Source organism: Lynx canadensis, chromosome D2, assembly GCF_007474595.2.
Source record: "Lynx canadensis isolate LIC74 chromosome D2, mLynCan4.pri.v2, whole genome shotgun sequence".
NCBI lineage: Eukaryota > Metazoa > Chordata > Mammalia > Carnivora > Felidae > Lynx > Lynx canadensis.
Window position 1 is genome coordinate 892,731 of NC_044313.2, and position 21,214 is coordinate 913,944.

Genomic DNA, 21,214 nt, shown 5'->3' on the forward strand with positions numbered 1-21,214 from the left:
AGACAAAGGCTTTCCTCACACAAACAAAAGCGGAGAGAATTCGTCACCAGTGACTCGTGTTAAGATGGATGTCACAGAAGCTCTCAGGCTGAAGGAAGATGGTACCAGACAGAAACCGAGGCTTCGAGAGAGCGGGCAGAGCACAGAAAGCCATAGACAAAGCGGTCAAGATAAAGGGCACCTTCTCTCCCTTCTAATCTTTATAAAAGGTACCAGTTTAAAGCAAAAAATGGCAACACGGGTCACATATGGCAAGCAAGGGTAGGGGTAGAAAGAACGGGACAGCCTCCCCAGGACGCAGGGGTGATGGCAGAAGGGGCACACCTCGGGGGCGGGGCATGGGGCGCGGAATAAGGGGCGGGGTGGACGCCCGGGGAGGCAGGGCCAGGGGCGGGACATAGGGGAGAGGCGGGGACATGGGGCGGGGAATGCGGGACGGGGGTGCAGGGGCGCAGGGCTGGGTGCGGCTGGACGGGGGGGGCCTCCTTCCACAAGCCTGCTGCGCACCAGCAGGGCACCCCCCCCCCCACTCTGGAAATGCCGCTCTCCCCCGCCAAGCTCCTTAAGGTAAGTAAGGGCTTTGGTCACCAAGGTGTGCCGCAGGTGTCTTTCCCAGGAGTAGCTAGCCATTTACTTCCTTCACAGGGTCTTTTGGTAAACAGTTAACAAGTTGTTTAACATTCGCATTTCACAATCCTTTCTTTTGTAGGTGACACTTTTTGCCTCTCTTGGAGGTAACTCCCTGCCCCAGAGCTACAGACAACACCCTCCAGTATTTTAGCCTCAGCATTATTAGAGCTCGGCCCTCTCCCTTTACTCAATAACACAACTGAAACGCTATCCTCCTGCGGGGAGGGGGGGGGGACCCAGTGCCATTTTCTCACACACACATGGCCTTGTGGCTCACAGCCAGTCCCCAGCTGCATTCAGTCCTTCCACAGCTCTTGCCCGCCCTGCACCCGTCCCCCTGCCCTCACTGCTCCCCAAGGAGCCTGCAGCCAGGGGAGGGGGGGCACTCCCACCTCGGGCCTCTTCAGAATTATTTTGCCTACTTTAAGCTATTTAGCGGCATCCCCTTGCCCTCATGTTAACTTTAGTATTAGTTTAAGTGGTAAAAAATTTAAAACATGTTTTTAATTCAAATTGCCGTAAAATTGGGTTATTTAGGGAAAATTTGATCATTCTTTTTAAAAAATGCCCTTTAGCAAATCGGCCACAGTTTAACAACTGACACGTGGATGGCCTGTGTCCACCGTATCAGGGACCTCAAGCAGGACTGCGGCTGCTGACGGCGGCTGAAATCACCCTCAGAGCCCGGGCACCAGGAGCCAGGGCTCTGAGTGCAGACCCAGCACAGCGGCCCTCGATGACCCGCCTTGGAAGTCAGGGAGTGTCACCTCACACCCGGCTGGCGGGAGCAGTCACGATGCCCCGAGTCCACAGCACGGGGACACGGAGGGCAGGCACAGTGGTGCCCAGCGCACAGCGGGTGTCCTGGGCCCTGGGGCTGCTGCGGGGCGGAGCAGAAGGAGGAAAGGCGCCCCAGGGCCTCTGGCTGCCACAGCCAGAGGCGGGCCCTGCTTCTCAGGACGCCAGGCTGAGCACACACTCCGCCCTCCGCTCGCTCCGCCCCCGCCCCGCCCCGCCCCCAGGCGTGCACTTCCCAGGTCTGTGCAGAGGCCTGTGGCTACTTCCTCCGAACGATGGAGATGTCACCACCCACACGCGACTGGGGCTCCGTCCCCGTCTCACTGTGACAAACACAGATGTGAGCTGCTGGATGGAAACCAGCCGTCCGTCCGTCCATCCACAGTTGGCAGGCTGGCAGCCGTCACGCCACAGGTGTGGCCTCCAGGACGTGCAGATGGGACGCTCCCCCTGGAGCCCAGGGCTGAAGTCTCCAAGCCCAAAGCACCACTGTCACCCTGCAACTGCACACCCCCAGGAGCCACGCTGTCATTCTGTGGTCCTCTGCCAGGAGTCACGCTGTCACCTTGTGTTCTCTCCAGGGGCACGCTGTCACCCTGTGGTCCCATCGCCAGGGGCCACACTGTCACCCTGTGGTCCCATCGCCAGGGGCCACACTGTCACCCTGTGGTCCCATCGCCAGGGGCCACACTGTCACCCTGTGGTCCCATTGCCAGGGGCTACACGGTCACCCTGTGGTTCTCTCCAGGGGCCACACTGTCACCCTGTGGTCCCTCCCAGGAGTCACGCTGTCACCTTGTGTTCTCTCCAGGGGCACGCTGTCACCCTGTGGTCCCATTGCCAGGGGCCACACTGTCACCCTGTGGTTCCCCCCCAGGGCCACACTGTCACCCTGTGGTCCCTCCCAGCAGTCACAATGTCACCCTGTGGTTCTCTCCAGGGGCCACACTGTCACCCTGTGGTCCCACCCCCGGGGGCCACACTGTCATGCTGTGTCCCGCCCCCAGGAACCACACTGTCACCCTGTGGTCCTACCCCTGGGGCCACACTGTCACCCTGTGGTCCCTCCCAGGAGTCACACTGTCACCTTGTGGCTCTCTCCAGGGCACATTGTCGCCCTGTGTCCCGCCCCCAGGAACCACACTGTCACCCTGTGGTTCTCTCCAGGGGCCACACTGTCACCCTGTGGTCCCTCCCAGGAGTCACACTGTCACCTTGTGGTTCTCTCCAGGGGCACACTATCACCCTGTGTTCCCCCCCCCCAGGAACCACACTGTCACCCTGTGTTCCCCCCCCCCCCCAGGAACCACTCTGTCACCCTGTGGTCCCACCCCCCAGGAACCACACTGTCACCCTGTAGTCCCCACCAGGGGGCATACGGTCACACACTTGGGACAGGACTTCTCTCTTTGGAACACCAGCCCACCCAAGGAGCCTCACAAAGGTGGGGTCATGACCTGGGTTTCCAGAGACAGCCCCCCTAGTGGCACCTCGCCCCGGGAGGGGGCAGCAGGGCGTGGCACACACCGCCAGGACTTACTTGACGAACTTGTCCACGTGTGACATGGAGGTCTCGTAGTTCTTCCCTCCAAACTCCTGGCAGTGCAGGGCCATGAAGTGCGGCTTGTGCGTGTGCACGACCTGTGAAGGGAAGCGCAGGACAGGCCATTAGTGGCTCCGTGGGTCCGTGCGGCCACCCTACGAGGAAGGTGGCTGCCGGGACCAAAGGCCCCACGTGCACGACCACGGCTTTGAACGGTCTCTAGGAGTCAAACCACCTTTGTGCAGCACTCGTTTCAGCTTCCCACGTCTTCCCGATCCTCAGACACGATTCGGAATTTCTTAGAACCTTCCCCAATCACTGAGAGGAATTCCCCCAGCTGTAAAAAGTCAAACGTGTCAACTGCGGAGCATCCAAGTCCCACAGAAACAAACGAACCAGTTAGCGTCTCACTGCAGACACCTGGCTGCGTCCCCCACAGAGGATATGAGCCCAGCCAGCCCCACACGCTGTCGTGGGCACACGTGCCAGCACGGGGACACGCACACACCCCAGACCTGCCCGGGAGTAAGCAAAGCTGACTGCGCTCAGCGGGGGCCCAGGCTGCCTTGCACACAACGTCCACACGACTGCCTGACGACCCGACACGGCAGGTGCCCAGCACCCGTGTCACCGCAGGGACGGCTGCGGCACACGGTGGTCAGCAGCAGAGGTGGTGTGGCCACGGTGCTGCTGCCCCACTACAGCCGGGGGGGTCCCGGCACTGTCCCCAGGGCTGCCGCAAGCCGCGAACCCTCCCCACGCTTTTGTTCCTCGATGGTACGGGTAAGTACCCCCAGTGACACGGATTGATGGCCACAGAGACGCTCTCAGCAGTGTGGTCGCTGTCCAGAGGCTGTCCAGCCATCCCAGGCCCCCACCCAGCACAGGGGTCCTGACAACAACCTCAGTCACAGCTTGGACCCTGATCTCGCCCCCTGCAGTAAACCGCACCGGGCATCTGGGCATGACCCACAGGTGGCTGAGCCTGTGTTGACCAGCACACGCTCGCGGAAAGAACAGGACACTCACTGGCCCCGCTCCCCTAGGGCGCAGGGGACAGCAGATCACTGCTGAGCTGATGAGGCATCCAGGCCACGACAGCTGGGGGCTGCGGCAGGGGCTCGTGGGACCAGAGGGTCGAGGGCAACAGGGCAGAGTGCAGGGGGCGTGTCCTCACGTCCTCAGCTGCCCATCACGCTAACTGCACTTGGCCGTGGTGGCCACGATGCTCTTTCTGGTCCTGCGCTCTTCCCCCCTCCCAGGCACTTGCCAGAAACCCGCATGATGACCTTCCCCATCCCCAAATACACCATCCCAGGGCAGGCCCCCCATTCAGTGCTCTGTCACCTGGAACCCAGCCTCAGGCACCGTTTCCTGCCCGTGCCTGGCGGCCAGCGAGCCATCAGCGGCCTCAGAGGGACGGGCCACTGTGTGCAGCCCCGATGGAAAGTGGCCACTTCTAGGAAGTGCCAGACGGCTGGCCACGGACAGACAAGCTGGCCACGGAGAGCCAGGCCCGCAGGCCATGCCCCATGAGACAAGTGACCTGACCACGGCCAGGAAGCGCCCCGCGGCCACAGTGGCCCCTCACCGGGTGGCCGGCGTGCACGTGGCCCGCATGGAGATGTGAACACACGATCGGGAACTCGGGATGCGTTCTTAAAAAGGGACACGATTCTGACCAGGAAAAGCACGGACGGCGTGCGCGAAAAGCGTCAGTACCTGATGCCAGCTGTTTGAGTGAGCTGCTCCTTGCGTGCGTGTTGTTCTTGGAGAACCGGGCTACCACAAGCCCACTAGGGCGGCCCATCTGCCGTGAAACACAGTCATGGAACATTCCCTCCCAACCCCACCCCTCCAGTGCTCGGGGCTGGCAGGGACGGGCCCTCGGGTGCTGCACACGAGGCCGGTGGCACAGTGAGCCCCGTCCGGAAGGACGCCTCTCATGTGCACCGAACTCAGGAACGCCCAAGCGACCGGGAAGCCAACCTGCCCCACAGCCCGCTTGGCAGCTGCCCCACAGGGCACCTTTCGCGGCTTCTCCAGAGGACGGTGTGCCTCACCGAGGAAGAACGACCACGATACCAACCCTGGGAATACAGCCTGGCGGGCACCGGCGTAGGCTCCCCTAGGCACTCGGCGGGAAGGGACAGCCCCGACCTCTAGGCCCCGGGGCCGCCCTGCACGGCGCACTTCCCCTTAGCGGCAGGCTCAAGCATCCTTCCCAAAGGGCCAGCCTGTCCGCACCAGCTGTGCCTGAAGCAACAGAGTTCTCCGTTCTCAGAGTTCTGACTGCGTCTGCCACCGTCCCTCGACACACAGCTCTATGTTTGCCGCGGCGTGCCCGCATGGCGGAAGGCTGGGTCGGGTCCCAGAACGCAGACGGGGGCCTCAGGGCTGGCCTGGACAAAAGGGTCCGACGGGGACCCCGGCAACCCAGCAGAGTGCTCAGCCCGGAGACAGCAGCCCCCACCTGGTCCCTATCACCCCGAACCCAAAAGGGGAGATGGCTGGAGGCGCCAGGGGCTCTGGACACGTCCCTCGGTGGGCACTTGCTCTGAAAGACACGCTTGGGACAGACTCAAGCAGCAGGCACTTCGGGGGGTGTCGAGTGAGAGCACAGAGGGCGTTCCTCTGGGCCCCGGCCCCTGCCAGTCTGCACCTTTGCCGGCAGCAGCCCCTGCCCTGCCAGCTCGAGCCTCTGCTGCAAGGACACGCCACGGGGTCGTGCTCTGTGAAGATCACAGTTAGCCAAGTCCTCGGCACAGACCCAGGGCTCTGACAAGGAAACGTGCCTTCCCTTCCTTTGAAACCCACAGGCCACCTCCCTCCAGAAGGCCTCACTCGCCAGCTGGGACAGAGGTTTTGAAAGGTGCCCGACACGGGGCAGTCCCCTCCCCAGCGCGGGCTGGACAAAGTGACGACCCAGAGTGGCCGGGGCGGGGGGCGTGGAAGGCCACTGCCACCGCCCTGGCTGCTCCTCCCCCCGCCCCTCACCCTGGCCTGAGGACGCTCGCTCCCAAGGAGCCAGGCCCGAGTCCCTGCCCCAGAAACCATCTGTCTGTCCGTCTGTCCTCCCAACCATCCTCCTGCTCAAGCTGGGCCCTCCTCTCCCTAACCCTGCCGCTCCGGGCAGGGTCTGGCCACTTGACCTGCCTTCCCAGGGAGTCCCCTCTCTGCAGAAGCAGCCACCCTGCAGCCGGTCCAGGCCCAGCACCTCTTCGAGGGGCCAGGGCCTCAAATCCTTAGTCACCTCCTTATCCGGGCAACGGTCACGCTGTGGATGCGACGTGTCCAGAGGGCCCAGGTCCTGGTCCCTCTTCCTCACCATTGGGTGCCGCAGCCCCAGAGTCACAAGCGTGAGGGACATACAGGGGATCGGTGCGTGGGGTCGGTGACACAGGCCCATGAGCAGACGCGGGCCTTCCGGCCTCTGTCACAGGACCTCTGAGCCTACCCTGGAGCTCCGCAGCCTGAAGCACGCGGCCGGCCACACCCGCGGTCTCTTGGCCTCCTGTTCTGCCACTTCCTTCAGGGTCGTCGACCCACACATCCGCCCCTTAGTTTCCTGGGCGCACGCACCTGTCTCACTTCTCAAGGAGGTGCTGCTGCCGGTCCAGAGCCCTGCCCCGTGTCCGGTCCCATGCCACGCCCCACGCCACGGCCCCGCCCCTTGCCCTGTCCCAAGCCTCAGGGCCTTGCCGCAGGCCCGGCCCCCACCCTGTCCCAGGCCTCAAGGGGCCCACCCCATGCCCATGCCGGTCCCGCAGCCACAGCACACACTAGGTGCTGTGGTTCACCTGGATTCAAGTTCCTGAACTGCCCTCAGGCACAACAGCCGCACCCTGACAGCTGCACTTCTAAGGAAGGAAAGACCTACATTCAATACATTTTGTGCAGAAAACAATGATTTTCCAGGTTAAATTTACCATATTTGAAACTAAATTTTAACTGATCATAGGTTTAAAAAAACAGCCAAATAAAGTGAGTGATATTTCTTTCTCTCTGCGACGCCGCTGACCTCCACGTGCTCAACGCAGCGACCCGAACGTCACGTTCTGCGCAGGAGCACGAGCGCGCTCTGACCGCAGGCGCCGCTCCACGTCTCTGCAGCCGGCACCCCACTTTCACCGCCAGGAAGGGTGAGACGAGGAGGACCAGGACTGAAGCATCGGCGGGCACTCACCCCGTGCGGTGGCCCCTCCACGTGGAGAAATGTGTGTCCGAGTCCTGAATGCACACTCAGCTGCCAACGAAAGGTCGCACTAGTCTACACCAGGGCAGCCTGGACTCCCCCAAAACCCTCGCGTCCAACCGACACACACTTAGAGGCCGAGGGGGGCGCCCGATTGGCCAGTGGGGGGCGGCACCCGGGACACACCCGGCCCCGGACTCAGCCTCCTCACGGGGCGCAGGGTGGGCTGGGGAGGCAGGGGCGAAGCGGGCGCCACAGCGGGGCTCATGCACAGACGCCCGCCAGGGTGGCCACGCGCGGAGCAGCGTGGCCCCCCGGGAACCTGGCCCACCTGAGGACGGTCAGGGGTTCCCCGACTCGCCCCGCAGCCACTGCCTGGCTTCACACGGCGGCCCTCACCTCCACCCCAGCAGCTGCCCACACCGCCAGAGGCAGCTCCTCTTGGAGATGGGCCCCGTGGTGTCACCAAGAAGGCCCCCCACACCCTGCGAGACTCTAGGCCCGCCTGCCCGGGAGGATTCCATGACACCTGCCCGGCCCTGGACACACAGGCCACACGTCAGGACTGGCCGGGCCCCCAGGTGCTGCCACCAACACAGGCTCTTGCAAATCCCAAAGCTACGCACGGAGAGCGCACACCGCCCCCGCCCTCAGGGGACATTACGCAGAAACACGGCATAACAGATACAAGGTCACGTGTCATTGGAAAGCTGAGTTATTAAATGACAAGACCTTTACCACGCAAAGTGTCGGGAGACACATAACGGACAGTCACACGAGGAGCCCGGCGTGGATCCACAACACACGCTCCGCTGCCGTGGCCTGCGCCACGGCCGCACACAGGCTCCCCTACAGACCGGAGACTAACGTGCAGCCACGCTGGCGGAGCTGGCGATGAGAGGCCTCGCCCGGCGCTCAGGTGCACGTGAGCCACCGCAGGACTCCAAGCAGGAGGAGCCTGATGGGCCACCTGGGCCGCAGGGTCGACTCCCGCACAGGAGCCGCCACACCCTCGACAGCACAAACCCATCCAGGACACGCGGTTACTGCCTAAAACGGACGGAAACAAAATACGTCTGTATCCGTGGCTTCGTGGGGACACGAAACAACCCACACGTTGGCCACCTTGGACTCCGGACTGCTCCTGGAAGTGGTGACTGCAGACACAAAGGGAGCGTCTGCCCTGCCTCTGGCGCACCGGCCACGTCTCTGGAGAAGCGGACACCCCACCAGCAGAGCAGGGACAAATGACAGGGCTGGATCGGTGGCTGGACCACGAGGGCACTCGCTAAGTGGGAGGAGAGGGGCAGACACAGCACGGCCTCAGGGGCTGCACGGATGCGCGGTCCTGGCTCCTGGCGGCCAGCGCCCGGCAGCGTGTCCCACACTCGCAGCCGCTTGGGGGGGCCCAGCACAGGGCCGGGGTGAGGCCCGGAAGGCGGGGCCTGAAAGGAGAGAGCACGCAGCAAGGAGGGGACGGCAGGGCGTGTGCCGCGGCAGGACAGACGCATCTGGACGGGACTTGCGGGGAAGAAAGGGGACAGAGAGGAGGAAGGCAGCCTTGGGCAGCTGGTGACGGAGGAGAAAGGAGGGCAGGGGGAATCGGGCTCGCAGACAGAAGAGTGCACCGTCCTTGGCACAGACAAGACAGGCTCTCGTGGCTCAGGAGCCCAGACCTGCCTGCACTTTGCTGGGAGGACAGAAGGGGGCGCTGTCGGGCTGAGAATCCACACACCCCTCGCCAAGCCCCTGCAGATGGCTCGGGAGTCCACACTGCGACGGAATTAAAGACACTCAAACCACCATCTCAGAACAGGCAAAACACACGGAATCGGAACGCAACACTAAACGAGAAATGGACCAGAAAGACAGAGCGAAGGAAATGACATTAACCTCTGGGAAAAAATGGGAAAAAAAAAAAAAAAAGACAAAATCCTCACAGAAAAGGTGAACCAACGACAAAGCCAACAAGGGAGGGTCTACTGACAAGACAAACCACAACGAAGGGGAGAGGGAAGGGGGGACGGGGAGAGGCCACCAGGTCCTGCGGGAGAAAACATCCGATCAGAACTAATCTTTACAATTATGATCCAAGGAAACTTCCCCTAAATAGAAAGAGACCTGAACTTACAACTCAGAAGGACTTACTGAGCATCTGAAGAAACTGGCCCGGAACAATCCACCCGGGATACCTCGGTCTCACAGGTGCACACACAACCCCGCAGGCCTCCAGGACACAGACCCGTTAACCAAATCAAAGGAAACAGGCCCACCAGGCTGGTCAGAACCAACGCGCGAACCAAGGCGGCGACGGAGGCACCTCTCTGAGAGCCTCAGTGACACAAAGTGTGACCGAGGACGCACACACCCACACTAGTGTCCTTCAAGTGTCACAGGCACAGGAATTCAGTTTCAACAGACAGAAACCTAGGGAATTCTGGGTCCACCAGCCCTTTTGAGGAATCCGCTACAGCACGTGCAGGCGAACGATTTCCACGGAGAGGCCACGCCGTCTGCACGGCAACAGCTCCACTGTGCCGGCGTGGACAGGGAACGCACACACGCGCCAGAGCACACGGGCAAGCACCTGGATGGGACAGCCCTCGCAGAACCATCCAGGCGAAGGCTGCGGCGCTCGCCCGGGGAGCGGTCCCTGCTGGGCCTCGGGACTCTCCAGACAGCGCACGGAGTGCAGCGAGCGCAGGCAGCCAGTAAGAGAAAGCGCACGCCGTCTGATTCCACGTACACAGAGATCCGGAAACTGCACGGCGATGGGCAGCGAGGGTGGCTGTGCCGGGCACAGGGACAGCGGGGCGGTCTCAGGCCGCCAGCAACCTTGTGAGCACGCGAGCTTCCCAGGGCAGACCAGCCGGCCGCTTCCGACACGCCAATTACATGCCAATTCCAACTTGCCAATTCCAACATGCCAATTCCACCCCCATAGCCTGACAGGGAATGTTAATTTCTTCTGTGACAGTGAGAGCCACTGCAGCACACACGGGAGACAAACGACACGGCCGCGGCCACGGGGAGCCTCTGAACACGGGCTGGCTGGTCCCATCAGTGGTTCACATCAGTGATGTGATGAAATTATTAGTAATCTTCTGGGGTGTAATGACACGGTCTTTCCGAGACATGTGCTGTGACATTGATGAGTGACACGGCACAGCCTGGGTTTTGTGTCAGATGATGGGAGGGGGGGAGGCGGGAGGTGGGACATAACTGAAACCAACCCGGCCGAGAGCTGGAAACGCTGAGGCAAAGCAGCACTGAGGGCCCTCGCACGACTCCCTCTGCTGCATCATTCACAGTCATCAGAATAAAAGGTCTGCCCATCACATTCAATGGGTAACTCGGGGGGAGCAGGGCCAGAAACCCAGAGAGCGGCTCACCAGCCCACCGCCCAGGGCCCGTGCGCTCCAGTCCCCTGCTCCGAGCTGGGGGAGGGGGGAACGTCCCACTGCGCCCGTGTCAGGGTGACCTTCCCTGGTCTCTTAATGGCAGGCAAGGACACAGGTTCCCCCTCGACGTCCCACCCTGGAACTCAGCTTGAAGACCACTGCCGTCTGCCGGCTCTTGTCGGGGGTGGGGGCAGGTGCCCGCGCTCAGACGCTAAATCCATCCAGGGTGCGGGCAATGGGGTCACTCAGAGGCACGCACACACACACAAACTGAGGACTTTGCTTGAAAACAAATTTAATTATGGCATGTGATGAGAAATGCACAGTAGCTCATTAGAAAATGGTAATTTTGGTGACGTACTATGGGAATTTTCACTGATAGAAAATATTTCCTTTGTAAGCGAGTGATGCTGTGGGGTGCTTTGTGAGGCAAACGTAAGCCTTCAGTGGTAGAGTCATACATCGCTGTGGCATGGGAAGTCAGGCTGGACCATTCCAGAAAACGCCCCCCCCACCGCCCCATTGTGCACTCTTACCAAACCTCACCGACTGACAGGTGCTACTTCTGTTGCAGTGTCCTCCTCGCTTGACAAAAAACGCCCATGGTAGTTTCGGACACAACCCGAGAACCGCTGCCCTGGGGACAGACGTGTCTTCAAGGGTCTGAGCCGCCGCTGCTCCGCCCGCTCTACAGGCAGGTGCTAACACCTGGCTCTCTGGGGCAAAGCCCTGACTGGTCGGATGTACCTGTTCCCATGGCCTAAGTGCCCTCCCCGTGGCCCACACTGAGCTGACGTGACGGTGCCGAACACGGGCTTTGGGAGATGCTCAGCGACACTTAACGTTCCATCCTCCTACAGACACAAAAAACCTGGATCCCGTTAGTAAAATGTAGCAAAATCACTCAGAAGTGGTGAGTGTGGGGCCTCTATTATCTCTGGTGTCATCACCACTTACTCCATTACACGTTTCCAGAACCAGATTTTTAATAATGCATGTAACGGCCAACTTCCGGGTCCTGAGAGTAGTGGGCTCCCCACAGCTTGCCGGGGGTGGGGTGGCAGGGTGGGTGGTGGCGTGGGCTCTCCAGGGAGCACACCTGCTTGCTTAGAGTCCTGCTCTGGGCTGCCTGAGCATCCGCTTCCTGGAGAGCCTGCCTCTGACAGTCACTGCGAGCGTCAGTGAGGACGCTGGGGTCGGCCCGCAGCACAAGCCGGACACAGAGGAAGCCCCTTAACTAGCGGCGTGAGTCTGACGCTGCTGCACGCGCCGTGGGCACAGAGACCGGCCACGGTGGCCGTGCCAGACGAGCTTTGGGCCTTCCCGGCCCAACGGGAAGGAAGTCTGGACCTCAGGCGATCCTGGGCAGGGATTCCTTCAGGGCTGATGGCACAGACACCTTGAGGGTGCACAGGAAAAAACCCCTCCGAGTTATGGGACAGCGAGCTCACGTCACTTCTGGTTGGAAAGGCATCTCAGTACACAACACAGGGTGCGGGGAGGTGCGTGTAAGCAGCCGTAGGCCCCCGCCAGACCTGAGCCTTCACACAACCGGTCACATCCTGCCGGACGGGGACACTGGCATACCTTCACCTGGGACAGCACACAAGTCACTGCCCGAAGCGCATATTCACTTGACCAAAATTTGCCACAAAAAAAAAAAAGAAAACTTATGATAAAAATACATGGGTTCTTTCATCAGAAGAATCAAGAAAAACATTTTAGAAAAGAGTGAATGAGAAATGTGGGCAACTGGGGCGCCTGGGTGGTTCGGTTGAGCGTCCGACTCTTGTTTTTGGCTCAGGTCATGATCCCAGGGTCATGGGTTCAAGGCTGTATCTGGTTCTGCACTGAGTATGGAGCCTGATTTTCTCTTTCCCTCTCTCTGCCCCTCCCCCACTCACATAGGCATGCACTGGAAGGAAGGAAGGAAGGAAGGAAGGAAGGAAGGAAGGAAGGAAGGAACAAAGGAAGGAAGGGAGAGAGAGAGAGAGGGAAGGAAAGAAAGAAACGTGGGCAAAAATATGCCTAAGGAATTACAAGAACACACACATGATTGCGCACATGTGGTTGCACAAACAAGTGTGCACATGTGCTCCCGCACACACACACATGCTCACACATGTATATTCACACGCACACATGCTCACGCACACATGCACGTTCACACATGCACATGCTCACACACGCGTTCACACACACATGCTCCCACACGCACGTTCACGCACACACATGCTCCCCGCACCCGCACGTTCACACACGCACATGCTCGTGCACACATGCACATTCACACACGCACATGCTCACACATGCACGTTCACGCACACACATACTCCTGCACACACGCGCGTTCACACACACATGCTCCCACACGCACGTTCACACACACGCTCCCGCACACACGCACATGCTCACACGCAGCAGCCGCCGGCCCTCCAGACGCTGTGCAGGTGGCCGGGCCAGAAGGCAGGGGCCCAGGGCACCAGCAAGGCAGCCCCGCCCCACCCCCACCCCCTGGCGGCCAGGAGTCAGCGCTAAAAATAGCAGCGGCCGCGGCCGAGCCGGGTTAGGCTTTCTCGGAGAGGAGCATCTGAGTGACCTAAAAAGGAATTACATCCTGCACACAGGCCAGTGGAAGCCTGATGGCCAAGATAAGGGGCAGAAAGGGGACAAAAGAATTCCCGGAGGGAAAAGTGACCGCTATTTGCCAAGTCTGCCTGGAGACGCGCTCCCCTCGAAGCCCCCCCCTCCCCCGGGGCTGTGCCGGGAGGGGGCGGAGGCCAGGGGCCCGCCCCCAGCTGCCCGCCGCCCTGCCTGGCCGCCCTCCCGGAGTCCACGTGGGGGCCGGGCCACCAGCAGGCATTTCCTCCCGCACGCGGCCCGCAGACCGCCGCAAGCTCCGGCGGCCTCGCCAGGGGGCTGCGCCGCCATCGGCCGATGAGCGAGGGGCCTTCGCGGCCCTGTGTGAGGCCGGACCCCGGCTCCCCGTCCAGGATGGGGCTGGCCCGGCTGCCGTCCCAAGGCACGACGCCCGAGTCTCCTCCGGGCGGCCCAACCCTGCCCGGCCCACAGGTGACGGCAAACGCTGAAGTCGCCGCTCTCGGAGGCCGTCAGCGCGGGGAACCTGCTCCAGCTACAGCCCAGAAACACACAGCGCCGTTCAATTTTAATAATACCCGTCGCTTTGGGACATGAAAGCTCCACTCGAACCGCCTGCTTTTCACTTAAGAAGCACTCTGCCCCGACTTGGGGTGGGGGTGGGGGTCGGGGGAGGGAACAGAATCAAACCAGGTCCTTGGCAGATGCGGCGAGGCCTCCAGACCGCTTCCCACACACTCGCCTGGCCTCACACTGAGCACAGGGGTCAGTGGTGGCCACGGTCCCAAGGTCACGGCACGAGACCCCTGGGCACCCCATCTGGAGACCTCCTTCCCAAGGCCCACCCACCACGGAAACTGCCACGAGGCCCCTCCTTTGAGCCATTTCCAGCCGGCGAGGGACTGTGGTCACGGGGTCCGAGAGGGTCCCTGGGGGCCATACCGGGCTCTGGCCCTTCCCTCAGCTGCCATCCCGTCCCTCCTGCCCCGTCCCCCCACCCAATGATCATCTCTCCCCAGCCCTGCCCCTCCCAACCTCCCCAGTCCCCCTAGGGCGGATGGTCTGTCCTGAACTCCAAGTCCACACCCTCCAGAGGCCTGGCCGGCAGGACCACCCTGTGCCCACCCCAGGAGCTGGCAGGTTCTCCTGTCTCCTCTCCGGTCTGGGCCCTAAGGACTCCTCGGGACAGTCGCTCACCGAGTCGGATCCCAGAGCCAGGCAACCAAGGACTCCCCTCTCTTACCAGGTTTGCGGGCCTCACCCCTGCCCGCTGGCCCGGCCAACCTCTCCTTCCTCACGTACCCCCACAGCAGGCGGCTGGCCCTTGACCCGGAGGGCCCGGGTCCCTCCTCCTTCCCCTGCCTGCTGCCAGGAAGCCCCACCCAGACCCCTTCCCACAGCTGCCCTGCCTCGTGGACTCCGGCCACCCATCCCTCGAACCGCCGCCCCTTGCCCTGGCGGGACCCCTCGCCCCGGGCCTCCCCGCTGAGTGGCCGGCTCCACCTTCGGCACCGCAGAGGCTGGGACTCCCATCCTGCAGCCGGGTCCCTTTGGCACATCTCCTGACCCCTTCATGCCTCAGCTTTCTCACCTGTAGAGTGGGGCCCAGCACAGCTGTGATTTGGGAAACAAGGGCCCAGCCCGGCCGGCAGCAAACACCTACCACTCAGCAGCCACCGCCGAGTCTGCGCCATCGATCCCCAGAGACCGAAGGAAGCAACCGAAGGAACAGATCACCTGGGATCCCACGGCTAACTGCAGTCTGCACATGTGCACGTCTGTGCCGAGCGGGACACGGTAAACCACGTCCCAGGTCACTCTGCCAGGGCCACCACAGCTGTGCTACGGAAACCGACGGTGCCAGACCACCTCCGGTGGCCCTGAGGTGAGCGGCAAGGCCTGGTGGTGCTGGGATGGGCCTCCGCGGCTGTGAGTGAGGGTCTGCGCTCCCCAGCCCACCTAGGAGGGGAGTGGGCACCGGGGTCAGGGGCAAAGCCACTTGGAGGCTCTCACATCCGTGGGCGCCAGAGGCTGGATGGGTCCTCTGTCACTGTCAGCCGCAGAACTGATGCGCGGCTCTGGTGGGCGGGGAGACGGGACAGCCCGCCGCAGTGGTGTGCAAAATGCACCTGGGCACGTGGCGATGTGCTGCGGACAGAAGCCACGCGGGAGGCGGCGTGAAGGGACAGAGGGCGTCCTGCCAACTGTGCTGGTTACGTGTTAGCGTCGGGACATGCTGGGTTGAATGAAACATTATTAGACTTGATCTCACCTATTCTTTTTCCTGTTTGAACACGGCTCCTAGACAGTGGGATTTTGCACGTAACTCTCAGGACCTTTCTGTCGGGCAGCACAGGGCTCAATCCTACGAGATAGATTTTGGCCACTTTTCTATGGTAGTTTTACAAGTTCTCTTTCATTTGTAAGAGCTCTTTACAGAATTTTTAAAAACTGCAGTTTTATTGAGTCACATCCATCAGTCTTTTCCTCAGTGGTCCTTCAACCATTTGGAGCTTAGAGAAGCCAGCCCTGTGCACCCAGAGAGAAGACGACAGTAAGCGCGGAGCACATGGCTCGGCGCGCTGTGGCCCAGCAGTTCACGGCAGCCTGGCGGCCAGGACAGCACCATGGGCCAGGCCGTGTTCACAGCACCCCAGCAGTAATAACTCTGTTCTCCTTAGAAGACCCCCAGGTGCGGGGACATAGACCCTCAGGTGCAGGGACATGACCCCCAGGTGCGGTGACAAAACCCCAGGTGCAGGGACACCCAGGTGCGGGGACATGGACCCCCAGGTGCGGGGACACGACCCCCAGGTGCGGGGACATAGACCCCCAGGTGCGGGGACAAAACCCCAGGTGCAGGGACACCCAGGTGCGGGGACATAGACCCCCAGGTGCGGGGACATAGACCCCCAGGTGCGGGGACACGACCCCCGGGTGCGGGGACAAAACCCCAGGTGCAGGGACACCCAGGTGCGGGGACACGACCCCAGGTGCGGGGACAAGACCCCAGGTGTGGGGACACGACCCCCAGGTGCAGGGACATAGACCCCCAGGTGCAAGGACACGACCCCCAGATGCGGGGACACAGACCCCTGGACGAGACCCTAGCCCCACGCAGGACTCCCACCGCTCACTAGGACTCGGGGGAGTGCTTCCCTCCCGCTCCCCAGCGGGCAGCTACTGGCTGGGCTTGGCCAGCTCCTAATTATGACAAATTCTAATTCATCAGTGTTTTTCTCTTATGAATTGTGCTTCGGTGTGTCTAAGAAATCTTTGCCTAATTCAAGGTCACAGAGATGTTCTCCTAAGTTTTCTTCTAGGACTTTTATACTTTTGGGTTTCATGCTCAGGTCCACAGCTGACTTTAATCTGCTTGCGGTGCAACGTGCTGCTTTCTGCGTGTGGACGGACGAAGGCCCACTTTCCCAGCACCGTGGGCTCAACGACACCCTTCCTCTGATCAAGAGCCGTCAGCCCCGGTCGATCACTTGGCCATATTCCTGGCTCTACTTTGGGATCTCTTTTCTGTTCCATTGGTCTGTAGCTCTGTCCTTTTGCCAGAGTACTGTCCTGGTGGCTGTAACTTTACAAGAAATCATGAAATCAGAGTGTGAGTCCCTAAACTTTTGGCTATTCTAGTTCCTCCTTTTCCACATAAAGTCTTAGACCTACTTTGTAGACTTCTACCGAAACACCACCCAGAGGTCTGGAGTGGAAATGCACTGAACGGGGGCTCGGTCAGAGGGGGGTCACCACACTAGCATCACAGAGTCTCCATGACACAAACACAGCGTGCCTCCCCGTCCCTTCACGTGGTCTCTGGCGTCCTTCGTACCCGGCTCACAGGCCTCTACGCGCAGGTGTTGACGCCGGTACGTTTACGTCAGGCCCCTCCTCTGTCAGCGCCACTTAAGGCTCCAACCGTTCGTGGCCAAGGGGACAAAGATGTCTCCGCAGAGTCCTGGCACACTGCCAGCAAATGCGCTTACACTAGTAAGGTTCCCGTGGACCCTCTGTGAGCCTGTGAACCGCAGTCATATCTTCACCCACACGGGGACTTTCAGTTCCTTCTCTCAGATCGGCCCGGCCAGGACCCTCGGGACCACACTGAACAGGGGAGGTGACGCCAGGCGTCCCTGCCCCGCCATCGGGCATGAGGTCAGCCGTGGGCTCTAAAGACGCCTTCACGGGCTGAGAGGTCCCTTCAGTCCTTAGTTTGCTGACAGTCTGCATGAGACGTGGTTACAGAATTTTGCCAAATGCTTTCTCTGCACATATTGAGATGATCGCATGGCTTTTCTTCTTTAATCTGTTGACATGGTAAACTTTATCTATCGATTTCTGATCTGTTCCTTGGTGACGACGCATTAACTTTGTCATCCGCTGTGCCTGCGTGTGTGTACCCATGTGACACGCTGGTACACGCTGCTTTACACATTCAATGCTAAAGTTTTATATTTTGCATTTATTTCAAGGGAGACTTTGGCACATGTACCTTCGTCACGTAAAGCCTCTGCCTGCCTTGGTGCTCTGGTGACACTCGTGTCACGGGAGTGAGGAAGCATCGCCCGGGCCTCAATATCTCTGAAAGTTTGTGCAGAATTGTCACTGAGTCTCGCTTCAGTGTTTGACAGAATTCACCACTGAAACCACGCGGGCCTGGGGTTTTTTGTCCCAAAGTGGTGGGCAAAGTTTAATTTAACAGATAGAGGACCACTGAGTTCACGTACTTCTTGACTGTGAGCTTTGATGCTTTGTTTTTCCAAAAACAGGCAACTCTCACATAAATCTTTGAATTTATTAGCATGAAGTTGCTCACTGATATTCCCTTATCTTTCTAATGCCTGCAGAGTTGTTAGTGACGATGCCCCACGTCAGATTTCTGAAATTGGTGATTTTTATCTTCCACCTTCAGAATGAGATAGAGAAAAGCAACTTAAACCCAAAATAATCAAAAGAAAGTAAAACATAAAAAGCAAAAAATCAACAAATGAGGAAAAGAGGAAAACAACAGATGCAACCCGTAAAACCCAAGGCAGCTTCTCCGAGACGGTAAAGCTGGTAATGCTCCAGCTCCAAACGCCTGCTTTCTCCTCACTACGGGTCCCACTTGCCCGCATCCTTGCCTGTCTGGTCATCTCCGGTCGGCTGTAAGCAATGACCGCACCCTCCACCTTGCCGGGGCCCGCCTGGACGCCCCCTCCGGTGGCGGGGGGCAGCCGCAGGGCTGACCCTCCGTGGTCACTGTCCGGCCTGTGGGCTGGGCCTGAAAACCACAGTCTCGTGTCTCTTTTCCGGTTTCGGAGGGTAAGTCTGGTGCCCGCTCCTGCAGGTCACCTGGAGGCAGGACCGCTCCGCGCATCCATCTTGGAATCATCCTCCGGCAAACGTGTGAAAGACGTTGACACGGCCAACAGATTCGCAAGCCCAGAGTCCGGCTGAGCTCCCATCTGGGCCACCTTGACCTTACCGATCACTGAGCTGTTTTACGATTCTGTCAATTCTAAATCCTGATAACAATGCAAATGACTCTTGACCACAGGAACAAGGTGTCTGGTGGAAAGAACTGATTACTGGCCTGTTTTCCATCTCTTAGGCAAATAAACTCACTCAGCTGCTAGAAGAATCTGGGTTTGCTCTGGGGAGTCTTGCTTGAAGCAGGTCTAACTTCTCATCTTACTTCTCTCGCTAATAAGTAATACTTATTACTGCAATTTAAAACATCTTCAACACTTGTTCAATTTATATTCGTATGAGAGACATCATATCTGTGTTACAGTTTATCTATACCATTACAATAAACTCGAAACAACCTGGGAATCCATCAACAGAACGGTGACTCTAAAAAGGCTGGTGTGTCCAGTTAACGAAATCCTCTGAAGCCATTAAAACAGGGAGCGTGCATTCACTTACACAGAAAGATCTCCCGGCTCAGCTGTAACAACACATGTGCCTGCAACCTGCTAAGGAGGTCGCCCTCTCCTCCGGGCACACAGCTGGTGAGACACGCGTTAGGGCGTGTGCGTCAAGCCGGAGGCAGAACGGGCTGGGGGTATTTATTCACACTTTCTGCTTTGTGCAATTTCCCCAGACTGTAATTCAAGAAAGAACTGTTGAGCACACACCCCCACGTGCCCGACACACTCCCAGTGCTCAGGACAAGCATGAGCGGGATGGCAAAGAGCCTACGTGCAAGCACGCTACCATCATACGGGGGAGAAAAGTTAAAACCGACTTCCCGGCAGCCTCGCCCGCAGTTTGGAGGGTCAGGGGTAGAGCAGGCAGCACGTCTGGGCACGGCCTCCTCAAGAGCTTTCCTGAGAACCCCACCAACAGGGGCCTGCACCCCCAGCCCCAGACAGGCCATGTCCTTCCCAGCACCATCCCTGGACCACCCACGGGGCTTTCCGGCTGTCTCTCCAGTGTGACAGACGCTCCCAAGGGCGTGGCCCCCTAGCACCTGGCCCGCTGGCCGGCCCTCCCACACTGTGGCCCCTCTCTCTCTCCTTACGGGGGCAGTAATGTCATCGTGGGCCCGCCGCGTGACCTCATCAACCCTATTCCCCTCGCAAAGGCCCCACCTCGAACACTATCCTCGGCGCGGGAACTTGGCGGGGCACAAAGATCCAGGCCATGACGTGCAGCCCGCATTTCCAGGGGGACAGATCAATATGCACCCAACGGACACAGACTGCAAGTTCAAGCTCAGATGAATCCACAAAGCACAGCAAGAGTAAGGGTCAGCCAAGAGAGTGACCAGGAGGGGCCTCTCGGGGGAGGTGGTGGGGGGTGACAAGGACAAGAACCGGGAAAGTGGGGGCTGGGGAGAGAGTGGGGGCAGGGGCGTGCATGGGGCGGGAAGGCTCGGACGGCCAACTTGGAGCAAGCACAGAGGCCTGAAACACCCAGCGTGTCTGGAGACAGCGCAGAGAAGGCCACGCATGGACCCTAGGCTCTCACCCAGGGGGACCAGAAGCACGAAAGGTACCCAACCAGAGTTACGGCCTCAGGGAGCACTCTGCCGCTTACAGAGAGCAGAATGGGGACGTGGCCGGGCCCTGGGGGAGGCTCTGGGTGGGCCGTGAAGGGGTCACAAGGCCTGCTGCTGGCATGGAGGTATGGAGGTAGATGAGAGCAGGGATTGGCCCCTGTACTTACAGCCCGTGCACCCCAACAAGGGGGAGACTGGTGTCACCGGCCACAGGACCAAGAGTCTGATGCTCAGGGAGACAGGACAGGGAGGGGCGTGGGGAGGCCAGCAGGGGTGACACCAGGCTGTGCACCTTCTGGAAGACTGACCACCTCTCTGGTGCCAAGGCCACACACAGGACCAAATATGTAAAAATCCTGGATGCCAAAAGCACCAGAGGCCCATCAAAACTAAGGACGGAAACGCCAGCAATATTTCTCTTGTCCCCTGCTTTTTTATGGTGATAAGTGTTACAGAAAAAGGAAAATTAATCCAAGGGTTCTAAAAGGCACAGATGTCGTATTCAGTTGTGTTTACAAAAGCAGCTTATCAAAGGCTCCTTTGAAAAATGACTGCATAACAGAAACTCCAGGATTAAACACTTTTTAAAAAGGCAGGGACCCAGAGGCCCCCGGGGCCTGGAGGCGCCTCGTCCCTGAGTGCTGGCCCAGCGCACTGGCCTGGGCTCTGGCGGAACCCACTCCCTCTGCACTCGGGCCAGCCGGCTGAGCACCTCACTGCCCAGGTCAGCCCAAAATGTGTTGGGGGGCTCCCGTTTAATTCTTATAAGAACCGTCACTGAGGGTCGCCTGGGTGGCTCAGTCACTTACGCATCGACTTCAGCTCAGGTCATGGTCTCGCGGTCCGTGGGTTCGAGCCCCACGTCGGACTCTGTGCTGACAGCTCGGAGCCTGGAGCCTGCTTGGGATTCTGTGTCTCCCTCTCTCTCTGCCCCTCCCCTGCGTGCACTCTCACACTAAGATGAATAGACGCTAAAAAAAAAAAGTGTTTTCTCAAATAAGAAAGAAAGGAACCGTCACCGGAATCTCTTCCTTCTGAGGAGACCTCTCCACACA

At 59.8% G+C, this 21,214-nt stretch overlaps 1 protein-coding gene across 3 annotated transcripts in view; it reads right to left on the reverse strand.

The window, feature by feature from the left end:
• Positions 1-21,214, reverse strand: part of INPP5A (inositol polyphosphate-5-phosphatase A) — a 173,237-nt gene that overhangs the window by 105,387 nt on the left and 46,636 nt on the right. For all 3 annotated transcript variants that reach the window (XM_030334760.1, XM_030334761.1, XM_030334759.1), the window contains exon 3: positions 2,969-3,069. In XM_030334760.1, coding sequence (XP_030190620.1) covers positions 2,969-3,069 — 101 coding nt within the window. The remainder of the gene's footprint in view (positions 1-2,968; positions 3,070-21,214) is intronic.